The sequence below is a fragment of the Naumovozyma dairenensis genome, chromosome 7 (assembly GCF_000227115.2).
Source record: "Naumovozyma dairenensis CBS 421 chromosome 7, complete genome".
NCBI classification, from domain to species: Eukaryota; Fungi; Ascomycota; class Saccharomycetes; order Saccharomycetales; family Saccharomycetaceae; genus Naumovozyma; species Naumovozyma dairenensis.
Window position 1 is genome coordinate 465,246 of NC_016485.2, and position 20,601 is coordinate 485,846.

At 33.1% G+C, this 20,601-nt stretch overlaps 7 protein-coding genes across 7 annotated transcripts; 3 read left to right on the forward strand and 4 right to left on the reverse strand.

Annotated features, from left to right (window-relative positions):
- Positions 1 to 164: 164 nt before the first annotated feature.
- Positions 165 to 3,347, reverse strand: MET10 (sulfite reductase subunit alpha; the record flags this gene model as incomplete). The annotated part of the gene is made up of 1 exon (XM_003671178.2): positions 165 to 3,347. One exon carries the CDS (start codon positions 3,345 to 3,347, stop codon positions 165 to 167), a length of 3,183 nt encoding a protein of 1,060 aa, XP_003671226.2.
- Positions 3,348 to 5,709: 2,362 nt separating this feature from the next.
- NDAI0G02090 (uncharacterized protein) lies at positions 5,710 to 6,324 on the reverse strand (the record flags this gene model as incomplete). Its single annotated transcript, XM_003671179.2, has 1 exon — positions 5,710 to 6,324. The coding sequence occupies one exon, from the start codon at positions 6,322 to 6,324 to the stop codon at positions 5,710 to 5,712; it is 615 nt and encodes a 204-aa protein (XP_003671227.2).
- Positions 6,325 to 9,273: 2,949 nt separating this feature from the next.
- Positions 9,274 to 11,460, reverse strand: EST1 (Est1p; the record flags this gene model as incomplete). The annotated part of the gene is made up of 1 exon (XM_003671180.2): positions 9,274 to 11,460. The coding sequence occupies one exon, from the start codon at positions 11,458 to 11,460 to the stop codon at positions 9,274 to 9,276; it is 2,187 nt and encodes a 728-aa protein (XP_003671228.2).
- A 251-nt stretch (positions 11,461 to 11,711) lies between these two features.
- TOP3 (DNA topoisomerase 3) lies at positions 11,712 to 13,682 on the forward strand (the record flags this gene model as incomplete). The annotated part of the gene is made up of 1 exon (XM_003671181.2): positions 11,712 to 13,682. The coding sequence occupies one exon, from the start codon at positions 11,712 to 11,714 to the stop codon at positions 13,680 to 13,682; it is 1,971 nt and encodes a 656-aa protein (XP_003671229.2).
- Positions 13,683 to 13,985: 303 nt separating this feature from the next.
- On the reverse strand, positions 13,986 to 15,803 carry THI7 (thiamine transporter THI7; the record flags this gene model as incomplete). Its single annotated transcript, XM_003671182.2, has 1 exon — positions 13,986 to 15,803. The coding sequence occupies one exon, from the start codon at positions 15,801 to 15,803 to the stop codon at positions 13,986 to 13,988; it is 1,818 nt and encodes a 605-aa protein (XP_003671230.2).
- A 1,215-nt stretch (positions 15,804 to 17,018) lies between these two features.
- On the forward strand, positions 17,019 to 18,161 carry RAV2 (Rav2p; the record flags this gene model as incomplete). Its single annotated transcript, XM_003671183.2, has 1 exon — positions 17,019 to 18,161. The coding sequence occupies one exon, from the start codon at positions 17,019 to 17,021 to the stop codon at positions 18,159 to 18,161; it is 1,143 nt and encodes a 380-aa protein (XP_003671231.2).
- Positions 18,162 to 18,813: 652 nt separating this feature from the next.
- FAR10 (Far10p) lies at positions 18,814 to 20,475 on the forward strand (the record flags this gene model as incomplete). Its single annotated transcript, XM_003671184.2, has 1 exon — positions 18,814 to 20,475. One exon carries the CDS (start codon positions 18,814 to 18,816, stop codon positions 20,473 to 20,475), a length of 1,662 nt encoding a protein of 553 aa, XP_003671232.2.
- Between the last annotated feature and the right edge of the window lie 126 nt (positions 20,476 to 20,601).

Genomic DNA, 20,601 nt, shown 5'->3' on the forward strand with positions numbered 1-20,601 from the left:
TTCCTTTTAATGATTTTGATATTTTAAAGGATAAATAGATTAATAATTAAATAAAATATATAAATAAGATTGTTTTATCATGTGTATAGAGGGTACTTTTTTATAAATAACAGAGAAGTTTCATAACTATTTTTTGTTCGTATTGAATAGAAAGTGCAAACGAACTAATAGACTTCTAAGATATATCTTGATGATTCCTTTAATTCTTCAATAGCAGCATTCAAATCGACCTTAATACCCTTTTCTTTAGCATCAGCTTCTATAATATCTTGTAATGCCTTAGTGATATCAGGAACAGGCCAAGTTGGACCACATAAATAGAAAGACCCATTTTTATCAATCATAGCAGTTTTCAAATCACTCAAATTTTCTCTAATACGATCTTGGATATAAATCTTTTCTGGTTGATCTCTTGAAAAAGCGGCACCAATATGAGTAATAATACCAGCATCTTTATAAGCTTCCCATAATTCACCAAACAAATATTCTTCTCTTCTATGTCTTGAACCCATGTATAAGTAAACTTCACCGATTTCCATACCATGTTGTTTTTGCCATAATTTTTCTTCGACAATAGCTTTGAATGGAGCCAAACCAGTACCTAACCCACTCATAATGACAGGTTGTAATGGGGATGGAGGTAATTTCATGACGGATGGTTTAACACTAACGACCAATTCTTGACCCACTTTTAAATCTGAGATGAACTTAGAAGCTTGACCGAATCTTTTCCTACCTTGATTATCAACCCAATCGACCACAACTATTAATAAATGAATTTCAGTTGGATGAACTCTTTGAGATGAAGCTATGGAATATTCTCTTCTCTTTAATGGAGCAATTAATGTTGTTAAATCAGATAATGATGGTTTACAACTTGGATATAACTTTAAGATATCGACGTAAGTGTAGAATTCTACATCTTGGTATCTTTTCAAATCAACTGCACCAGCTGGAGAAATTAATTCTTGTAATTTAGTCTTGTCTTCTTCATCTTCAGCGTAATCGATTAATGATTCGTAGAATCTCTTTGGTGGTTTACCAAATAGGTCCAAATTTTCTTTGAATGCTTGGAATGACGTTCTTGCTTCTAAGATTTTATTATTATCTTTGTTTGGAACCATGATGATTTCGTTACCTGATAAGTTATAGAATTGTAAGAATTCTTGAACATCTTGTGAATTGTTTTCAGCATGAATCCCTAATGCTTCACCAATGTCATATTTCAAATCTGGGGTGTTAGAGATATCGAAATTAATTTCGAAAATATATCTATCATAATCTTCTGGAGTGACACGTTTGTTTGATTTAACTTTGACGATGAAATTCTTGATTGGTAAATCTGGTCTTAACAAATGGTTAACACCGTAAGATTCTTTGAAGGATAAGATTTTTGAAATTTCAGTTGAGTTAGAAATGTTTGTTGTTGTTTCCTTTGGTAATGTTGAAGTATTTGGTACAAATGAAGTTTCATTAACAAAGGATGGTAAAATAATTTCTTCTTCTTGTTGTTCTTCTTCTTCCTGTTCAGTTTTTTCTTTTTCTTGTTCTTGTTCTTGTTCTTGTTCTTTCTTTTCATTTTCAATATCTAATTCTGTTTGTTTAACTAAATTAGACAATGAATCGTTTTCTATTTCGATAAGATCTTCAGCGAAGGCTTTTTCCAAAATTGATGGTAAATCATCTCTGTCAAATTCTGGATCATTGATAACAATTTTAGAGACGATATCTTGTGCACCAAGAATTTTGTAGAAAACAGCTTGATTAACGATTGAGAAATTTTCTCCATCTGAATACTTAACAATGATCAATTTAATATTTTCAATTAATTGATTTAATAAATTTAATGATAAATTCAAACCTTTAACGAAAGTATCGATTGAATCTTGAACAAATTCGAAATTTTCCTTAGTATTGATGATCAAAGTACCATTTTGTTTCAAAGTATTTAATACATTCAAATTTTTTAAGATGGAGACATCTTCTACGATTGAAATTTCAGCTGTATCGATGTTTGAAATAATGTTACCGTTACGGTTGTTGTTGTTGTTGTTAATGGATAATTGAGCTTGGAAAGTACCAGCGTTTAAAATGTTATCGAATTTGGTTCTTAAATTGATTTCATTGTTATCTTCAGATAAAGAAATGGCTAATTTAGAGAATAAATCAATGTTTTCGGATTTGTCATTTGAGTAGTAGATAAATCCTTGAGAAGAGTTGGAAGCGGCAATAGATGTGGATGTAAATGATGAGATAATCTTTGAAACAGCGTTTGGAGACCAAATGAAGTTAGAATCATATAAATATTCAGTGAAATTAATTGAATGACGATTAAAATAGAATAATGCAGCAGAAATGTTTGATTTTATTAAGTTTGAATTATTAGCTTTTTGATTAATAAAGATTAAATTTTTGGTAGAATTTGGAATCAAAGCAATGAATTTTTCTAAATCAAATGGTAATGGAATTCTAATTGAGATGATACCAACATCACCATTGGAGTTTTCTTCCATGAATGAATTAAATAATTGAGATTCTAAAGAACCGTATGTGACAAAGACAGTTTTTGGATTTTCGAAATTACCAGAATAATGGAAATTATGTAATTTGGCACCAGTTAATTCATTAAATTTTTCCAAAACTTCGTTAAATGAAGGGTTTGGAGTTGACACCAATTTAGATAATTTCAAAGTAACATCTTGAACATTTATTGGAGAAGCAGAGCATGATGATGGAGTCTTTATGATAGTATTGGAATAATTAATGGAATCGAATAAATTCATAGTTTTCAAACCGAATTTAGATAAAACTACAGATAATGAGGTTAAATTGGAAACTTCATTGTTTGAAATAGGAGTTAAGACGTTATAATTTAGAGAAGAAGCAAAATTCAATGAAGTAGAATAGTCATTAATTATGGAACCAGATTCTTGATTATAATTCAAAGCACCTACATTTAATAAGATGTTAGCTTTAGCAGAAGATAATGCGTCATAAAAGAACGGTAACCCATAACTTGGAGTAATGATAGTGGAAACGGTATGTGGGTTAGCAATAACAGAATTTTGTTGGCTCTTGATGAAACCTAATGGACCTAGCCCTGCACCTGATCTAATATCGAATTCTTTGAAGAATTTATCATCAGTATTATTAGCGTTTTGTAACCATGATTTAATGTAAGAATGTAATAGTTCAGGATTTGAGAAAGAATTATAAGCAAAGATATTATTAACGTTCTCATAAATGGCAGAGTTAATGATGGATAGTGGAGTAGAATAAGCAGGTAATTCTTTTGAGCTCTTAGGTGACCCGAAAGGGTTTGTAGCAAGGGCTGTAGCAGCAGACATTGTATTTTCTGTGAACTATATCTACTTAATGTATGGTTTTCTGTCCTTACATGGAATGAAGCAACCAAGCAAACGACTAGTGTTCAAGTACAAGTATAAAATACAAGTAGAAGTCCTAGATCCTTATATATATATATATATATTCTTTGTCCCATTTTTTAAGAGAGAGAGACTTTAGTTTCTCGATGACTCTCTCTGTTTGTTCTATTTTACATACAAATCCTTTACATTTTGCCTTATTGTATTCCATATTTTTTACACAGTTCCAAGTTTCCCACTTTGAAAAACGAAATGCAATTGCGCATGTTTTGTTTCTTTTTTATTTTGTCTACGCACAAATAAAATTAAAATTAAAGCCGCTAAGCCACAATTGATTAAAGGCACGTGACATTCTTCTTAGGTGAACTGTGTCACGTGCAATATGTAGAAACGGAGTTGATTAATCTGCGCGTTCTGCTCTGTTTCTAATATGTTTCCAGAATAGTAAATTGAAATAGTCGCTAGTTTACAAACTAGAACTCCGTCAACGTTTTGAAAATGAAATCGCGGAATGCACTTCTCGGCGGCAACCTGAATTATTCAAAATAGGAAAACCAAAACAAAACAGAATCGCCAAAAGAAAATGTGCTGATTTAGCACTAGAGCCACGGGGGTCTATTTGTTCATTTACCTGAGAGTTATCAGAGTGATCTTGGGTCTTGTTGTTGTTGTTCATAATGTAGTTGTTGATGTTGATGTTGTGTATTGATTACGTAATGGTTATTTAATAGTGTATATGATTTATTCACTATATCTATTAGTTATTCGTTGTGTACTGTTCTTCAGTTTCTATATATTCAAGGAGAGTCTTTCTATTTTTTATCTAATTACACTGTCATCTTATATATTCCACACCGCGGTTCAAAGGGTTGATCCTGACTACATATATTCACATACATAGTTGTGATATTTTGGATATATATATAGTATCTTATATGTAGATTATTATAAAACTATAAAAAAATATGTCTCTCGTTTCGATAGAAAGTATTGCAATTAGAACACTCTCTTGTATTTTATGCCGAAGGTAACACTAACTGAGTAACGTGATGAAAAAAATCCAGATTGTAATTGGCCTTAACTAATCTTTGTATTGAACTAGCTGACCAATGTAGAGCAGATCGCTAAACCTCTTAATGAGTTCCCAAATAAATGTTGTCCACGAAGAGGGGGCTGAACAATTGATATTTTTTAACCTTGTAAGGAAGATATAGCCTTCTACGTGGATATAAGTAATGATGTGTCAAGATTTTCAGTTATAAATTTTAGCAATAAGTTCGTATATTTATGTATTAGAGTGATATGTCGTTTTATAGAAGTCACAGCCGCAAGAGTAGATTATTATAGGTATTTTCTTGACCATCTTAACGTAAACTAATTTTGAAAAAAGATTTCTTGCCGGGTTTTACCCCAAAAATATGGAAATATGAACCTCTTTGCATGGGTTTTGCCCAACCAGGCCTATTGGTCGCCAAAAAATACTCTATAAATTTTTATAGAGTTTATTTATTTTGAATTTATTATTATTAAACGTACGTTACATAACCTTTTTTAATGCTAGCGTTCAAAATTGTAGAATATACTGCGACACAGTGTAGATACAGTGGACTGGATTGAATTGCCTACGTACAGTAACCTAAAAAATCTGGCGCAATCTTCTCAAATTTGAAATGGCACTTTTAGGAGAAATTAATACAAATTCCCGTTCTGATGGGACTAGAGATCCTAATGACTTCATAATATCAGTTCGAAACAACTCTGTATTAACAGCCAAAAGAATAACAGCAAATTCTTTTTCTAAGATTTTGACTACAACATATAAAACGGAACCATTGATCTCACTCTTCAATTATTTACATTATATATATTATTATCTATCTTGAAGCTTTTACTGTTGATGAGCCAAGTTTTATAGCATGAATTCAATCTTTTTAAATTTTTCTTAAGCGTAATATTTGCCCTATATTGGGTGAAAAATTTATTTTTTTTACAGTTGGGTGTTGACCGTTAATTTTCTTTATTTATGACCTTTACCCCGATTCTAGTGCGTAACAACGCTAATGGTAAGCTATCCGCAATCCAAAAGGTTAAAAATACTTACAAAAATTACTTACTTACGTACGTACAAGCTTATTACGATTGCTTACAAAGGCTTCGAAACTTCATCTGTAGTTTTTGCTTGCCTATACTCTCGAATATTCTCTATAATAAGGAACAGTGTGTCGACTGGACTAGAAGAGAGTGCCCTATATTGACCCAAGCTCAATCTACTAAATAAACAATTTTGTAAGAATCACTGCTAGAGCAACGGGGATCGGTCGAATTACTTGAAGACAGTAGCATAATAGCCACCAACTGTCCGCCCACATGTAGCTAATGCTGCCTCTGTTGAATTGCGGGGGTCTTTCATTCTGTCAAATCTCTTGAACTCTGGTAGATCTACATTTCCATCCAATACATCGCCTAACGTACCCAATCTTGTCAATTCTGATGGAAATTCTGCGTAGAAGAAATTCTCCATTGCGATCTCATAACCGTACCGAAGATAACACCTAGAAGTAACTTTAACTACACATGTCATATTTACTATGGTCCGATTATGAAAGACCACCAAGTCATTTACTTCAGAAGTAGCTATAATCGTTGTGTTAGAAACCCCTAGCAGTTGCATACACCTCAAAACATTGTAGGTATCAGTTTTCGTGGTCCCATCTCTAGGTAGTGGCCCAGAAGCAGCTATGGCATCAGCTTGGCCAACTTTAAATAATAGTACTAAAGCAGTAAAAAAATTGAGGCTAATAGCATATATGAATGTTGTATCTAATCTTTGTTTTAAAAATAAATCATAATTGAAAAAAGGTAAACATTTTAATGCTATCTTATTAAGAAAGCAAACACATGTTTTTTCCTTCCTTTTTATATCAACACTATTACTCATTGGGGCTCATGTCACCCCTTCGCCTTTACCTTTTGGTGTGCCATGGCCCCTGCAACGGTAGATGTTTGAAAAGCAACCATCCCTTAACAGCAATTTCCCTTTTGGGACCCTGTTCAGTGGTATATTTTGGTACACATATTTACTCTTCAAGAAAACATCACGTGCTAAAAAAGATTTCGTACGGGGTTTTGTCAGAGAGAGGTAAAATGTAAACAAAAAAGTTGATCATAAATAGTAGAGTGTATCCACTATAGACCGCAGGGTTCTCGGGTTCTAGAAATTCCCACTGTTAGGGCGCAGGATTTGGCCGGAAAAAAACTAGAAAAAGTATTTTGATTGAAAAATGGGACATTTTCGCTCGATTTTCGGTAGATAGAAGAAAATTTAACAGTAGTGAATTAAAGGGTATTAAATAGTACCCAGGTGTAACACATGTTGGACCAGTTTTTGGACGATTCAGAACCAATGTTGCATCAGCGGGAAAAAAATTGAAGAGTTGAAGAAGCTCAAGTTTACGGTAAAGTTCTTGGTTTACCAGCGGCTGTTAAATGTTACAGGAGCAAAAAACAATATGTTTTTCAGACCTTATTTTTAGGTTAGCACTACAAATAATTTACATAGTTATTTAATTTTCGAAGTTTATACCGATTACATTCGAAAGTTTACATTACAAAGTAGGTGGGTTCTTTTGACAAGGGTCTTCATCAACGAGGCCAAAAAGAACAGTATATTTGGATCTGCAGGAGAAGGAAGGGGCGATTGATTACTGGACAATGAAGTAGGAGGAACGGTATCCGGTATCTTAGGGATAAATGTTATCGTATGCATCCAGTAAATTATTATTAAGGATTCATCTAGCTCAGGGATGACTGTTCCTGAATTCCAGGTTACTGAGTTTTCCAGAACACTTTTCGCAATTTTCCTGGACCTAACTGTTCCCTTAGCTTTGCTCAGTACGTACCTTCATTTTTTTCGCGGTTTTTTGGTATAGCTCGTGGTTCACATCTCTCGAAATTTCGTTAAGTTGGTATTTTCTTGCCTTTTTCTTTGCCTTTTCGTCATAGTTTGAAGTCCTTTGAGATTCATACTTCAGAGAGGAATATTTGGTATGCAAAGTCAGCATTTTCACTGCACCTACACAGAACAGATCATATATCACTTTTTTTATGTTAGGGTCAGTGATCTCTGTAAAACTAAATGAAAGCCTTTCATAGTCTTCTTCAGCAGGCTTTTGCTTTTCGAAGACGCTATTACATACTTCTTCAATCTCGATATTAGAGGTTGATTGTTAACCAAGGATGAACTTTGCGGTTCATTGGATGGTAGTTCAAGATCCTTCAATTCTTGAGAGTTGGGAGGTGAGTCGGATAATTCAGGTAGGTTGAAGGTAAATCTTATATCATCTTCATTACCAAAGCCCCCTTCGTCCTCATCCACTATGATGCTGCTATCCAAACAGGAAGGCCTTGTCTCCTTCTGTTGTTTGGGTGTTGTACGGAATCTATCATCGTATGGTTTTTTCATTAGCATCCAATAAACGCTTCACCTGGATTTCAATTTTATCCTCTGGTATATTCCCTCCGATTAATATCCTTTCAAATGCCTTTTTCATTCTCCAAAAAATCCTCTAAGACCACTAATAAAATCATATTAGTAAGGATTCTTCCCACTGGCATTTCGGGAGAACCTAGAGTGATTTTATCAATGGTGAGAACTTTTTACTGTACGTACTTACAAAACGTTTTCCATTTACAAACCCAAAAAGACGGTTGAAGATTCAGGTCCATCTGTTGAGCCTCAACCTAGATTTTTAAAGTTGGATGGTCATTTTTCCCATTCAAGCGATGAAATTTAAGACTTTACTTCAAAAAATAGTATTGAACTATTTTTTATTCCTAGTCATTCAGCTGGGTTGTTCCAACGACTTGATGTCCGATTTTTTCATGTGTATAAACCTTAATTGACTAGCCTGAATAAAGGATTTTTTAAAATCAAAAAGCTTTAGCAGCGGACTCGAACATTACACCCAACAAAAGTATTTCGATGTCGACAAGGAATCAATTAGAAGCTATTTTTTTTTACATGAGCAATATAAACGAAGAGATATTTTAGTGAAAAAAAGCATTTGAGAGGATATTAATTGGAGGGAATATACCAGATGATGAAATTTAAATCCGGATACAATTTTGCTGAAAAACGTACTATGAAAAAAGTATACTTATGTAAAATATGTATGGAAGAAAAATTCTTCGTTAATATAGTTATAGGACTTAACAGACACATCACACAATTTAGCATATTAAATTCCAACACTTTCCAACAGAATTATTTTGTGCCCGTTTTTTTGTTTATATTTCAAACTTAAATATTAAAAAGATTTGGTTTCTATTTTCTCCTGAAAAAGAAATACTAAACAACAAAAACTAAACAAAACCTCAGCGCTAACCCATATAAGTATTGCGGACAATTATACACTAAGATGAAACAGAATAAGAAGAAGAGATGTTAGATTATAAGAAAATTGTATATAATGAAAGAATAAAATCCAAAGAACGATTGGAGAAGTTCTAGTGTATATCTTATATTAGAGTTAATTTTTTTAGTATTTTTCAGATAGGGTGTGTAGAAAAAACATCCCATTATCAATCGACTATATCAATTTAGAATTATTCACAACTCAAACATGGTTATTCAATCCCAAGTCAGAATATCTTCTTTCGAACATGGCAGCGCCAGCTTAGATCTCTTCATCATGGAAGCTGGAAATACTGCCCAGCTATTACCAATAACATTGACAATACCGTTTTACAGGATCAGGAAAATATTACTTTCCTTTGCTCTTCTATTTTTTAGATAGATCCATCTAATATTATAAGTATAGTCTAGACACATACTATGGAGTTAAGATATAAAGGAACTTATTGAGCAGAGTTACATAATATTAATTAATCAATCACTCTCTAGCTGAACAAATGGTACTGACGTTGTTTGTTGTGTTGATGTCTCTATCGATGACGACAAGATTTTCATTTCATTCATATAATGTACTTCTGCAGAAGAAATGAGGGAAGAAGAAGATTTCACTATATCAGTATTTCCAGGCACAGATTGAACAATATTATTCTTACATTGAGAAGATAAAACTTCATCTGTCATTTCGTATTGACTGGAACTTTCAAAAGCTTGTATACTGATATTATTTCCGGAAACTTCGACATCGTGTGATCCCAAAATAGAAATCGATTGATCGTGCCTATTATCAATATGGCCGTCAAATGCGTTACTATTTGTATGATTTATGCTGATCTCTGATTCCTCCTTTAAGAATTTATCTAACAACTCTTTGTTAAGCCTTAAGGTTTTATTTTCAACAGAGGAAAATGAGCCAGGCGGTTCAAGAGTTGTATTAGTTGAGGTGGAATCAATTATTTCATTAGGTAATTCATATGCATTAAGTTTATCATTCCATAGAATACCTGCTCCATTCTTCTCCAAGAATTTCTTCCCTGAAACAAAAATTGATTGTAATCGTAACTTATTTTCTTCTACGCAAGTCCTTCTTGCATCCGTTGATGTTGATCCAATTAATCTATCTAGTTTATTTGAAGAATCAAAAATTGGAGAGTCATTAAAATCTGTAAGGGAAAAGTTCACACATGAAAATTCCTTTAAGATTATATCTTCATGGAAGAAGTGATCCCTTCTGGGTCGACGGGAAGAAACAGCTTCTAGGGCAAAAGAATCACTTTTAATCATCCCATTTATTAGGTTAGCAATAACTTGGCAAAAGCCATCGTGACGATGAGAATAGTGAAGTATACCACGATTTGATTTAACCCAACATAGAACTACTCGAATTATTGCCAAATATTGATGATTGTTTTCAATGTTTATCAGCCAAAACGGTATTATTATATTATGCGTAATATTTGTAATCCAATCAAATACAAATTCCAAATATATAATATAATTTGACAATTTAATTTTATTTAATTCCTTGACTAGTGCACTTGAATTTCCCTTTTCATTTGCCATTAGATGCATTCCACCGATGACAATGACAACTTGTTTAAATACAATATCCATATTATCGACAAAGTTTGTTTTCAGTCTTTCATAGAATATAACCTTTAGTGCTTGAGCCATCTCAATTTGTGTATCAGTATTTTGTATAGTACTTCCCCACATTATTGTGGTAAAGTATGTTCCGAAAAGTGTAATAAAATATGATTCAATAATCTTAGAATCCATATCTGGATTAATTTCTACATCTTGTTTATGTAATTCTTTCAATTTCTGATTCAATATTAAATGTATATCATTATCTTTATTTGGACACATGATTCGTCGAAGTAGTTCAAATGATTCATCATATTCAGGTAAACGAACCAAAGAACCTCTCATTATTTCAAAAATAGCATTGGCGAAATCTTCACACTGAATGTGGATCTTAGCCTTAAAGTAATATGTGTTCCCGATTGCTGGTAAAACTAAAGATGCTAATTCCAAATATCGTATGGATTTCTTGAAATCGGTTATTTCATAAGTTGAACCAGGTACCTTTTCAATCATCGAAGTTTGGAAATGTACCAACCCTAGATAGTTTAAACAGCAATGAAATGTCTTCATTATTAGAACGGTAAAGGAGCTGGATGGATGTAATTGGTACTTGTTTTCCTTGTCATCATTATATGAGGTTAGATTAAGTCTCGTAATTATACCATTCGGTATAACAAATGCAGTATCATACTTCTTGATAAACAGCTCGAGTAAACCATAATATATTTTATGTATTAGTTTGAAAGTTTTGATTAATACTCTCTTCATTTTCCAGAATGAGTTACATTTTTGATTGCTATTAATTATTAATGCATCTTTCCAATTTTGGAACCAATCGAAAACAGGTATAATAATATCTCTCCATAGCTGATCGAGGAAACCTACAAGATCATCTGACCCATCAAGTATGACTGAAGTTTGTCTTTCCAAAAGTACTCCCTCAACATGAATAGTCAATTTATTTCTCAAAACGACAAGCAACCTTGTCAAAGCAGTATTTTGATCAGATACATGGTTTCTTTCCAAGACAGAGGATAAAATAGTCGTGAAATGAGAAATGAATTTTCCATTTTCCATCGTCCATCTTCTTCTACCTAAGTTCCAATTATTCTGTGTTTTAATTTTTGGTTTATCTCGAGCTCATCTCTTGAGGTTCATCTGAAGAAAAAAAAAAAAAAATAGTCATGTAATTAACGCCAAATGTATATATAAAATACAAAAACATTGAGAAGGACCCTGGTGGTTTGAGCATCGAGACTGATCAGGACATAAAAAGAATACATATAAGGCGACGGTCTATTGAAGCCTCCACCCACTATCAAGTCCACATGAAGGTATTATGTGTGGCAGAAAAGAATTCCATTGCAAAAGCTGTATCTCAAATTCTTGGAGGTGGTAGCTGCAATTCTCGAGATTCTGGATATACATATGTTAAGAACTATGATTTCAAATTTGATGGATTCCCCTTTGTATCAACTAATGATTGTGATGTCACAATGACCAGTGTTGCTGGTCATTTAACTAGTGTAGATTTCAGACCTGATATATATGGATGGAATAAATGCCGGATTGATGAATTGTTTACAGCTCCATTGTCCACAGAAATGGATAATAATCAGAAGAAAATCGCTGCAAATATTAAGAGAGAGGCAAGATATGCCGATTTCTTGATGATCTGGACAGATTGTGATCGAGAAGGTGAGTATATAGGTTGGGAAATCTTTCAAGAAGCACTTAAAGGGAACAGTCGATTAACAAATTCACAAGTATATAGGGCAAATTTTTCTCATTTAGAAAGAAGACATGTATTGAATGCAGCAAGGAGGCCGCAAAGATTAGATTTGAAAAGTGTCGATGCAGTGGGTGCAAGAATAGAATTGGATTTGAGGACAGGTGTGACATTTACAAGATTGTTAACTAATACTATGAAGGCGAAAGTTGAAACTTGGAACCGATCACAAACATCTATATCTAGTAATGGTAATATGAGTTCTCGAGCGAAAGAACCACCGACAATTATTTCTTATGGGGCATGTCAATTTCCAACTTTAGGATTTGTAGTTGATAGATATGAAAGAATAAAACATTTTGTTTCTGAAGAATTTTGGTACATTCAACTTGTAATCAAGGACCCCGAGTCTGGTGCATCTACAACGTTCCAATGGGATAGAGGTCATTTATTTGATAGACTGAGTGTCTTAGCGTTCTATGAGACATGCTTAGAAACAGCTGGTGACAAGGCAAAAGTGGTAGATTTGATATCTAAACCTACTTCAAAATATCGTCCCTTACCTTTAACTACTGTTGAATTACAGAGAAATTGTGCTCGATTCTTAAGATTGAATGCAAAAAAGTCATTGGCAGCTGCTGAAAAACTATATCAAAAGGGGTTTGTGTCTTATCCTAGAACTGAAACAGATATATTCCCACAAGCAATGGATCTTCAATCTCTGGTGAGAAATCGAGCCCAATTGGACCAAAGTAATAATAGGACAGCCTGGGCTTCTTACGCAGAGGGATTATTATCTGATGATGCTTCAAATACGAATAAATTTAGATTTCCACGAAGTGGTACCCATGACGATAAGGCGCATCCACCGATCCATCCAGTAGTAAGTGTAGGTCCCAATGCAAATTTGACGCCAGATGAGAAAAGAGTATATGAATATATTGTTAGACATTTCTTAGCATGTTGTTCTGAAGATGCGAAGGGTCAATCTACTACTTTAACTTTAGATTGGGCAGATGAAAGATTTGTTGCCAGTGGATTAATTGTTTTGGAAAGAAATTTTTTAGATGTTTATCCATGGGCCAAATGGGAAACTACAAAACGATTACCAAGACTGGAAATCAACCAAGAATGTGAGATCGGTAAAGCTGAGATGAATTTTGGACATACTTCACCACCAAAACCTATGACAGAAAGTGAGTTAATTATGCTTATGGATGCTAATGGAATTGGTACAGATGCTACGATTGCTGATCATATTGAAAAAATACAGACAAGGAAATATATCAAGAGTGAGAAAGTTGGGAAGGATACGTTTTTTCAACCAACTGTTTTAGGTATTGCCTTAGTTCATGGTTTTGAAGCGATTGGGTTAGAAGATTCGTTTGCAAAACCTTTTCAAAGAAGAGAGATGGAGGAAGATTTAAAAAAAATATGTCAAGGTCAGCTTACAAAAAATGAAGTAGTTAATGATATTGTTGGGAAATACCAAAGTTATTGGCAAAGGACTAACGAGTCGAAAAGAACGTTATTGGAAGTTTATGATAGAATACGACAAACGATGTCATGAATTAATTTGGGCAATATTTTTTACATCTTTAAGAGGTTCTTGCTTCCACTTATATATTCCAAGATAAATATTCTATGCAAATTCTAAGCCTTGTATATATAAAAAAATTACAATGTAACAATGAATTTAATCAATATTATCACAACTTGAGGATTAACCGTTACAACCTTAAAACGTAAAAAAAATTTGTGCCTTTTTCTTGTTGTTCTTTGTTTTCTATCTATAAAATTTAAAAAGAATAATTTAATGTTAAAAAAATATGGTGATAAATATATCAAACTTTGAAGTTGAATGGCAACAAAACTACTTTTGTCCCCTTTCGTGAATGCCAGAACTTTCCAGTTCACTATTTTCTGTTGTATCAGCTACAAGTTCATATTCATCAGTATTAGCAGAAGTTGTCTTTGAGATTGCAATTTCTTTTGTTTCCGTATGATGGTCATTTTGAGCAGAGTCTTTAGTAACATAAGTAATATCTAATGATCCCAATTTAAATGCTTCAATTTCTTCTTCAGTAATTTCACTAAATGGAACCATACCTTTGGATCTAGCGACCTCATCAGTGAATGCACCACAGTAGTCTTTATCATCATGCAAGATATTAATTTGGAATGGGAAAACGACACACAAGAACCAATAAAGTAAGAATGATATGGCAAATGAGAAGAAGGAATCCCCATAAAAGAAGTTCACTATACCTTTATTATGGAAATAATTATTATTAACTTGCCATGCTATACCTGGTAAACCTGGTGTCATACCAACTACCCATGCGACGAATGCTCTCCAATTGAACCCCTTATTGAAATAATATTCACCATGTATTACGAAAGCTTGAGATACTGAATATTGTCTTTTCCTAATTACTAAATTATCACAAATCATAACAGAGATAATTGGAGTCATTACTATACCGAATGAACTCATTACGGTTAAGAACGTAGATGAAGAATTATAGAAATTCCATGGTTGAAGTGCGACAGATACTAAAGCAGTGAAAATGGCACCTCTTTTAATGTCAATATATTTAGGTAATACACCAGCCAAATCCATACCAGATGCAAAACCTGCATTTGAAATAGTATAAGAGATTTGAGAAGAAACGAATGCTAATCCGCAAAAGAATGAAGCAGCACGAGCACCAGGATGATAATTTTGTCTTAACCAATAATCACAAATATCCATTGGTTGCCATAATTGAGTACCATACAATTGTTCAGTTGTAGATGCACCAATGACACCAAAGACGGGTGTTAAAGTTGTTGGGATTAATAAAGCCATAATAGTGCCTAACCAAATTGCAGTTTGAGATGAACCGAATCTTGAAAAATCAGATTGATTTGTAGAACCTGGACTCACGGACCCGAACCAATATGAAACCATATAAACCCAAGCCCATGCTTTATCTGAACCCTTTGCTGTTGATTTTGTGGATACGAATAAATCACCCACACCACCATTCTCTTTCGTTAAATAGATAACCATCCCCATCATAGCGAAACAAGTGGCAACACATGATGATATCATTAGATAATTTGCCTGGTATGGTTTCATTAAATAACAAAACATGGTAATGATATGGAAAATGATGAATCCAATTAATTCTTTAGTAGTCATAGCCACTTTTTGAGTCAAAGTATTTGGTAAATGTAAATAATGATGTGACCATGAATCCAAGATCATATTAACGCATAACCCACCTAACCAAGCATTTGATGCATAATTTACAATACTCATAAGGATTCTAATGAGGATTCCAAATCCTGATCCATAAATACCGAACACGAATCTTTGACTCAAAGTGAAACCAACTTTCCAATCGTAACCTGGGTATGAGTTAGCTAAAGTGAAAATTATAGTGAGGACATCGCCGATGATGAATGTACCGATGGTTTCACCGTAACTTAAGCCCACGGAAAGAGCAGATGATGCACTCATCCATGTACCGACACTCCAAGACATTACACCCCAATAGGCGAAATTGGACCAGAACCCCCATGTTTGGTTTCTAGAGATGATTGGTTGTAAATCTGGGTTTCTTAGGAAATTTACCGTTTCTCTTTCATGGACTGGGATTTCTAAATGTTTCAAAAATTTTGAAAACCTTGATTGTGATTTCATTGTTACCGGTATTGTACGCTAGTGTAATGATAGTTTTTTTTATTAGGTTTTATTATAAGCTATAATGAAAGAAGCCAACATCAAGAATCTGAAGAGGGGATTGAGACAGGGATAGTTTCTGCTTACTTGTTTAAATACGCGATATCAAGAAGTATATTTTGAGATGCGATGAGATCAGCTGTCAACTAGTCTATGCATATAAAAGACCAAGATGGCGATATGGATTCAAGACACGATTATCTCGACCGCATATTTTATAAGGATGCCAATATACATGGGAAAAATGTCCCTCTTGTCAAAGTAGTATACTGTACTTTACCACATTGCCTTCCATGTGAGTTATTCCTTTGTGTGCATGTTGCTTTTTTTTTTTGTAAGTCTCGGAGTTTCCTTAATTATGAATCACCCCCACTGCACTTTCCATATATTATTCGCGTAGTTGAATTTATAAATAATTTATTTAGAGGTCTTTCGTGAATATGCACTCTCATATGTGTTTGATGTTTTGATAAAGAGTTAAGTTAATGAATTAATTTTTCAATATGATTATGATGGATTATAATAATGGTAATAATAGTCATAATAATATAATATCTGGATATACATTTAATATCTAACGTCTAACTTCTGACACATTTTCCTGGAGTTTCGGCCATTATATTATATTATGTGTTGTTGATTAAGTAACCGTGCGTATATTTACTATATGGTGTGGTGTGGTGTTGTCCACGGAACGTTCTTCCGCGGGAGAGGGGGAGGGCCAGAGTACTCGGCCGAGAAGTGGAGTGGAGTGGTTGTAAGTGCTAAAAACCCTAGGGTTATAGACTTAGGGATGGGATTCTACACATGAACACCCGGGCGGTGGGTGGTTAATAGATCATGGCCAACCCTACACTATATATATCGATCACCATAGTGGATAGTTAGCCGTCGCAAGAGATATTGGACACTGGGAAGCAGTTTGGCTGTTGGAAACAAGATGGAAACAGAGTGGAAACGACACATATATTATCAAAGGCATATAATATATATAATATTGCCATCTGTATGTAAACTTCAATATGAAAAGTACTACAACTACAACTACAACTACAACTATAGTGAGTGCCAGGTGCAAGTTATACCTACTTCGAAACAAAACCACTAAAAGGAGAAGATAAAACATAAAATACCTCGAATAAATAAAACACAAAACACACAGATACACACAGATAAATGACCACTCAATTGTATCCAAATGATTATTTTGGTGGTGTAGAAAATTTCAATTCAAAATCTGATCATGCGAAGGAACGTCATTGGTTAATCAACGAAATAATTAAACCTGAATTACCAAACATTATAGATAATGTAGAGAAATGTTTAGCCATGCTAAACAGTGATCAAATATTTAAAATGCCCATCTCAAATACTTCTGCAAACGCTACCGCAACTACAAATAAAAATATGTCCACCATAACTAGAACAGTTCAAAATGATTCTTCCACATCTTCTTCATCATCTTCTGCTGCATCGACTTCAAATAATTGCCCCTCCATTAGAGGTATCATTACAAGACGTGGTGGTTATATATTAGATTTCCAAGCAATGGTCAAATTTAACGAATTTAAAAAGGGGAAACAAATACTTTTCAGAATGAACACGGGCAAAAATTATCCATTATTACAAATTAAAAGGATACATGAAAACATGGAACATATCTTACAATTATTAGAAGATTTACAATTGATTGATGATATCTTGGAATTCATTAAGAAATTTGGAACAGTCTTAAATTTGTTAAATGATTCCACAGATTTATTGACAAACCCTCCTGAACAATTGATTTTCCCTTATAATAATAATGAAATGATGAAGGAAATGTTTCAAGATTCTCACTTGATTTCACAATCCACACATCATGAAATTTCATTAGAATTGGTACTTTTCAAAAATGAAATTAGTATCGATTTTAGAAATTTGGAAAAAGTTACCAAAAAACCGTGGTGTGAAATTGATCCTCAAACGGGGAAATCATTAACTGATAAAGTTAAAGATGAATTGAAGTCAAATAGATCTAAAAATTTAACTGATATTTTGAAATCAAATGGTGTTCAATTAGAACAACCATCATTATTAAATAATTTAATGATGTCTACATTCAACACTGAAACTACTACTTTACAACAAGCCCAAAAATATTTAAGTCGATGTGTTACATTTGATAATAAAGTAGTCATGGAATTAGAGAAAATAGCTATAACAACAAGTGATCCCACTTTAATAAGTATTAGTGCTAAATTAACTGCATTGGAAGGTAGTATAAGTAATCATTATACTAATCTTACCATAGAAGAATGCCCTATTACTAACGAATGAACCGTCCCGCATATCATATACACATTACATTACAACTCTATCTCATCTACTTTAATTCTCTCAATTATATAATGAACTTTTAACGACTTTCAACGATTTTTTTTTCGTGATAATGAATAATATCCTTTCCATTCTATTCAATAGTATGAACACAAGAAATAATAATATAGAATATATTATTATGACTATTTTTATATATTTTTAGTATATATAATTTAGGCACTCTAAGACATATGATAATAGTCCATATCTTCGCTACCTATTTCTCGATAAACACCACTAGGAGATTAAGACGAAGACCTATCGGTACCAGTACCAACATCAATACAAGTATCAGTACTCTAATCTTCTTCAATAGAGTTAGTTTTTTTTCAATATATTGTTTGGTTTTGTCTTTGTCTATGTCTTTGTATCAAATCTAAGTTCTCTTATTGTTCCTTAAATGTAAAAACGCGTATTTTAATGTTTAAAGGCATCCCCCCACAAACAAATCAAGTGAAATTAATCAAGATCGATAATCAAGATCCAAGTCGGTGAACAAACGATAATAAGAGGCATATCTTCCAGTTGAATGCAATAGATAGATCCCCGGTGAGTGGAGGAAAGTACTACATATCGGATTTTTCTTTTTCAATACAATATTCGATATTCAATGAACAATACAGACAATGCAAATATAATGTCCACTGTATTAGACACTCATCATCAATCTCACAATTATCAACAACAACAAAAGGATTATAATTCTCATGACCATTCTCATTCTCATTCTCATCATCACTCTCAACAGCGACAAAGACAACAGAATAATAAATCAATGATGAAAGATGGATCTCTACCGTCTCATTCCATCAGGAAGCATTTAAAACAACAAGAACGACAATCATACAACGTGACTCTAAAACCAAGAGAAAAATACACTAAAATCATGGTATTAAAATCATTAAATAGTACATTCGATACAAAATATTTAATTGTACCTTTCAAACCTAACGGATTGAAATTCGGTAGACCAGTAGCTAACCCCACTGCTGCCTCTAATGCTCCACCGCAACCACCCCCGCCTTCTTCTTCCTCATGCTCATCATCCTCAAATAATAATAATAATAATAATAACAATGCATCAATTGATCTATCAGCAACTTCTTGTTCTTCAATAATTCAAGTTAGACAAGATAATGGATACTTCGATTCAAGAGTCCTATCAAGAAATCACGCATTGTTAAGTTGTAACCCCACAAATGGATCCATATACATTAAAGATTTGAAATCAAGTAATGGAACATTCGTCAATGGTGAAAGATTGACTGATTCGCAAGATAAAGAATTAAATATCGGCGATGTGTTGGATTTGGGGACCGATATTGATACTAAGTTTGATCATAGGAAAATTAGTGCTTTCATTGAAGATATCTTTATACTACCTCTAGTTGACAATGATGACACCACAACAAGAACAGCGAGTAGTGATGCCACAACAATAGCGGGTGACGATTTACTGAAGGCTGGTTTTGAAACTACGTTGTTTGGTGATGTTGTGGATGAAATTACATTAGAGGAGACCCTATTCGGATCGGATGATAATAATGAAATATTAAGTGGTATTTTCATTAATAATTCCATTGGAACAAATAAGAAATTGATTGATGTGATTAAATCCTTTGGAGTTACGGTATCTTTGAACAATCATCAACTTTTAACTGCAAAATCTGTTGAAACTTTCCTAATGGATTATTCTAATGAATTGGACAAGTTACATAAATTGTTGACCGAAAGGAATGATAAACATTTATCTCATTTACAAAATAATTTAAGACAAGCATTGACTAAACAACAGGAATCGTTGATGAAAGATCATCAAAAGGAATTAAATGATATTGAAAATGATCAACATGCTATGGAAAAGCAATTTAAACTGGACGAAATTGAAAATAATAATCGATTGAAAGAAATTGAATTGGAATTGGAAGATTTAAGAACAAGATTGGAAGTTGAAAGATATAAAAATTCTCAATTACTGAAAGATTATGATGAAATGAAAGAGAAAACAAAGGAGAAACAACAAGATGGAGACACTATTGTTGTCGATACCGAAACTGAAAGCAAAACTGAGAAACCACGAATGGATAAGGAAAAACATGCTACCAACGATAATAGAGAAACTATAAATAAAGGGAGTGTACGACAGCCTTGTTACATTGATAAGGGAAACAAGCGGGAAAAGACGTATTCGCATAATTTCCTTCCATTATTCACTCTAGGTGCCATATCTATGGGTATTTTTGCATTCACTTTAAAACACTTTTTTCTCTAAACAAAACATAATAAATACAGGACCAATTATGATGATATAAAAATATAAGTATCTACATGTGTATATATATTCAAATAATTAAAATTGCTTCATAATAAGATATATTGCTCTACTTTCTTTCACATA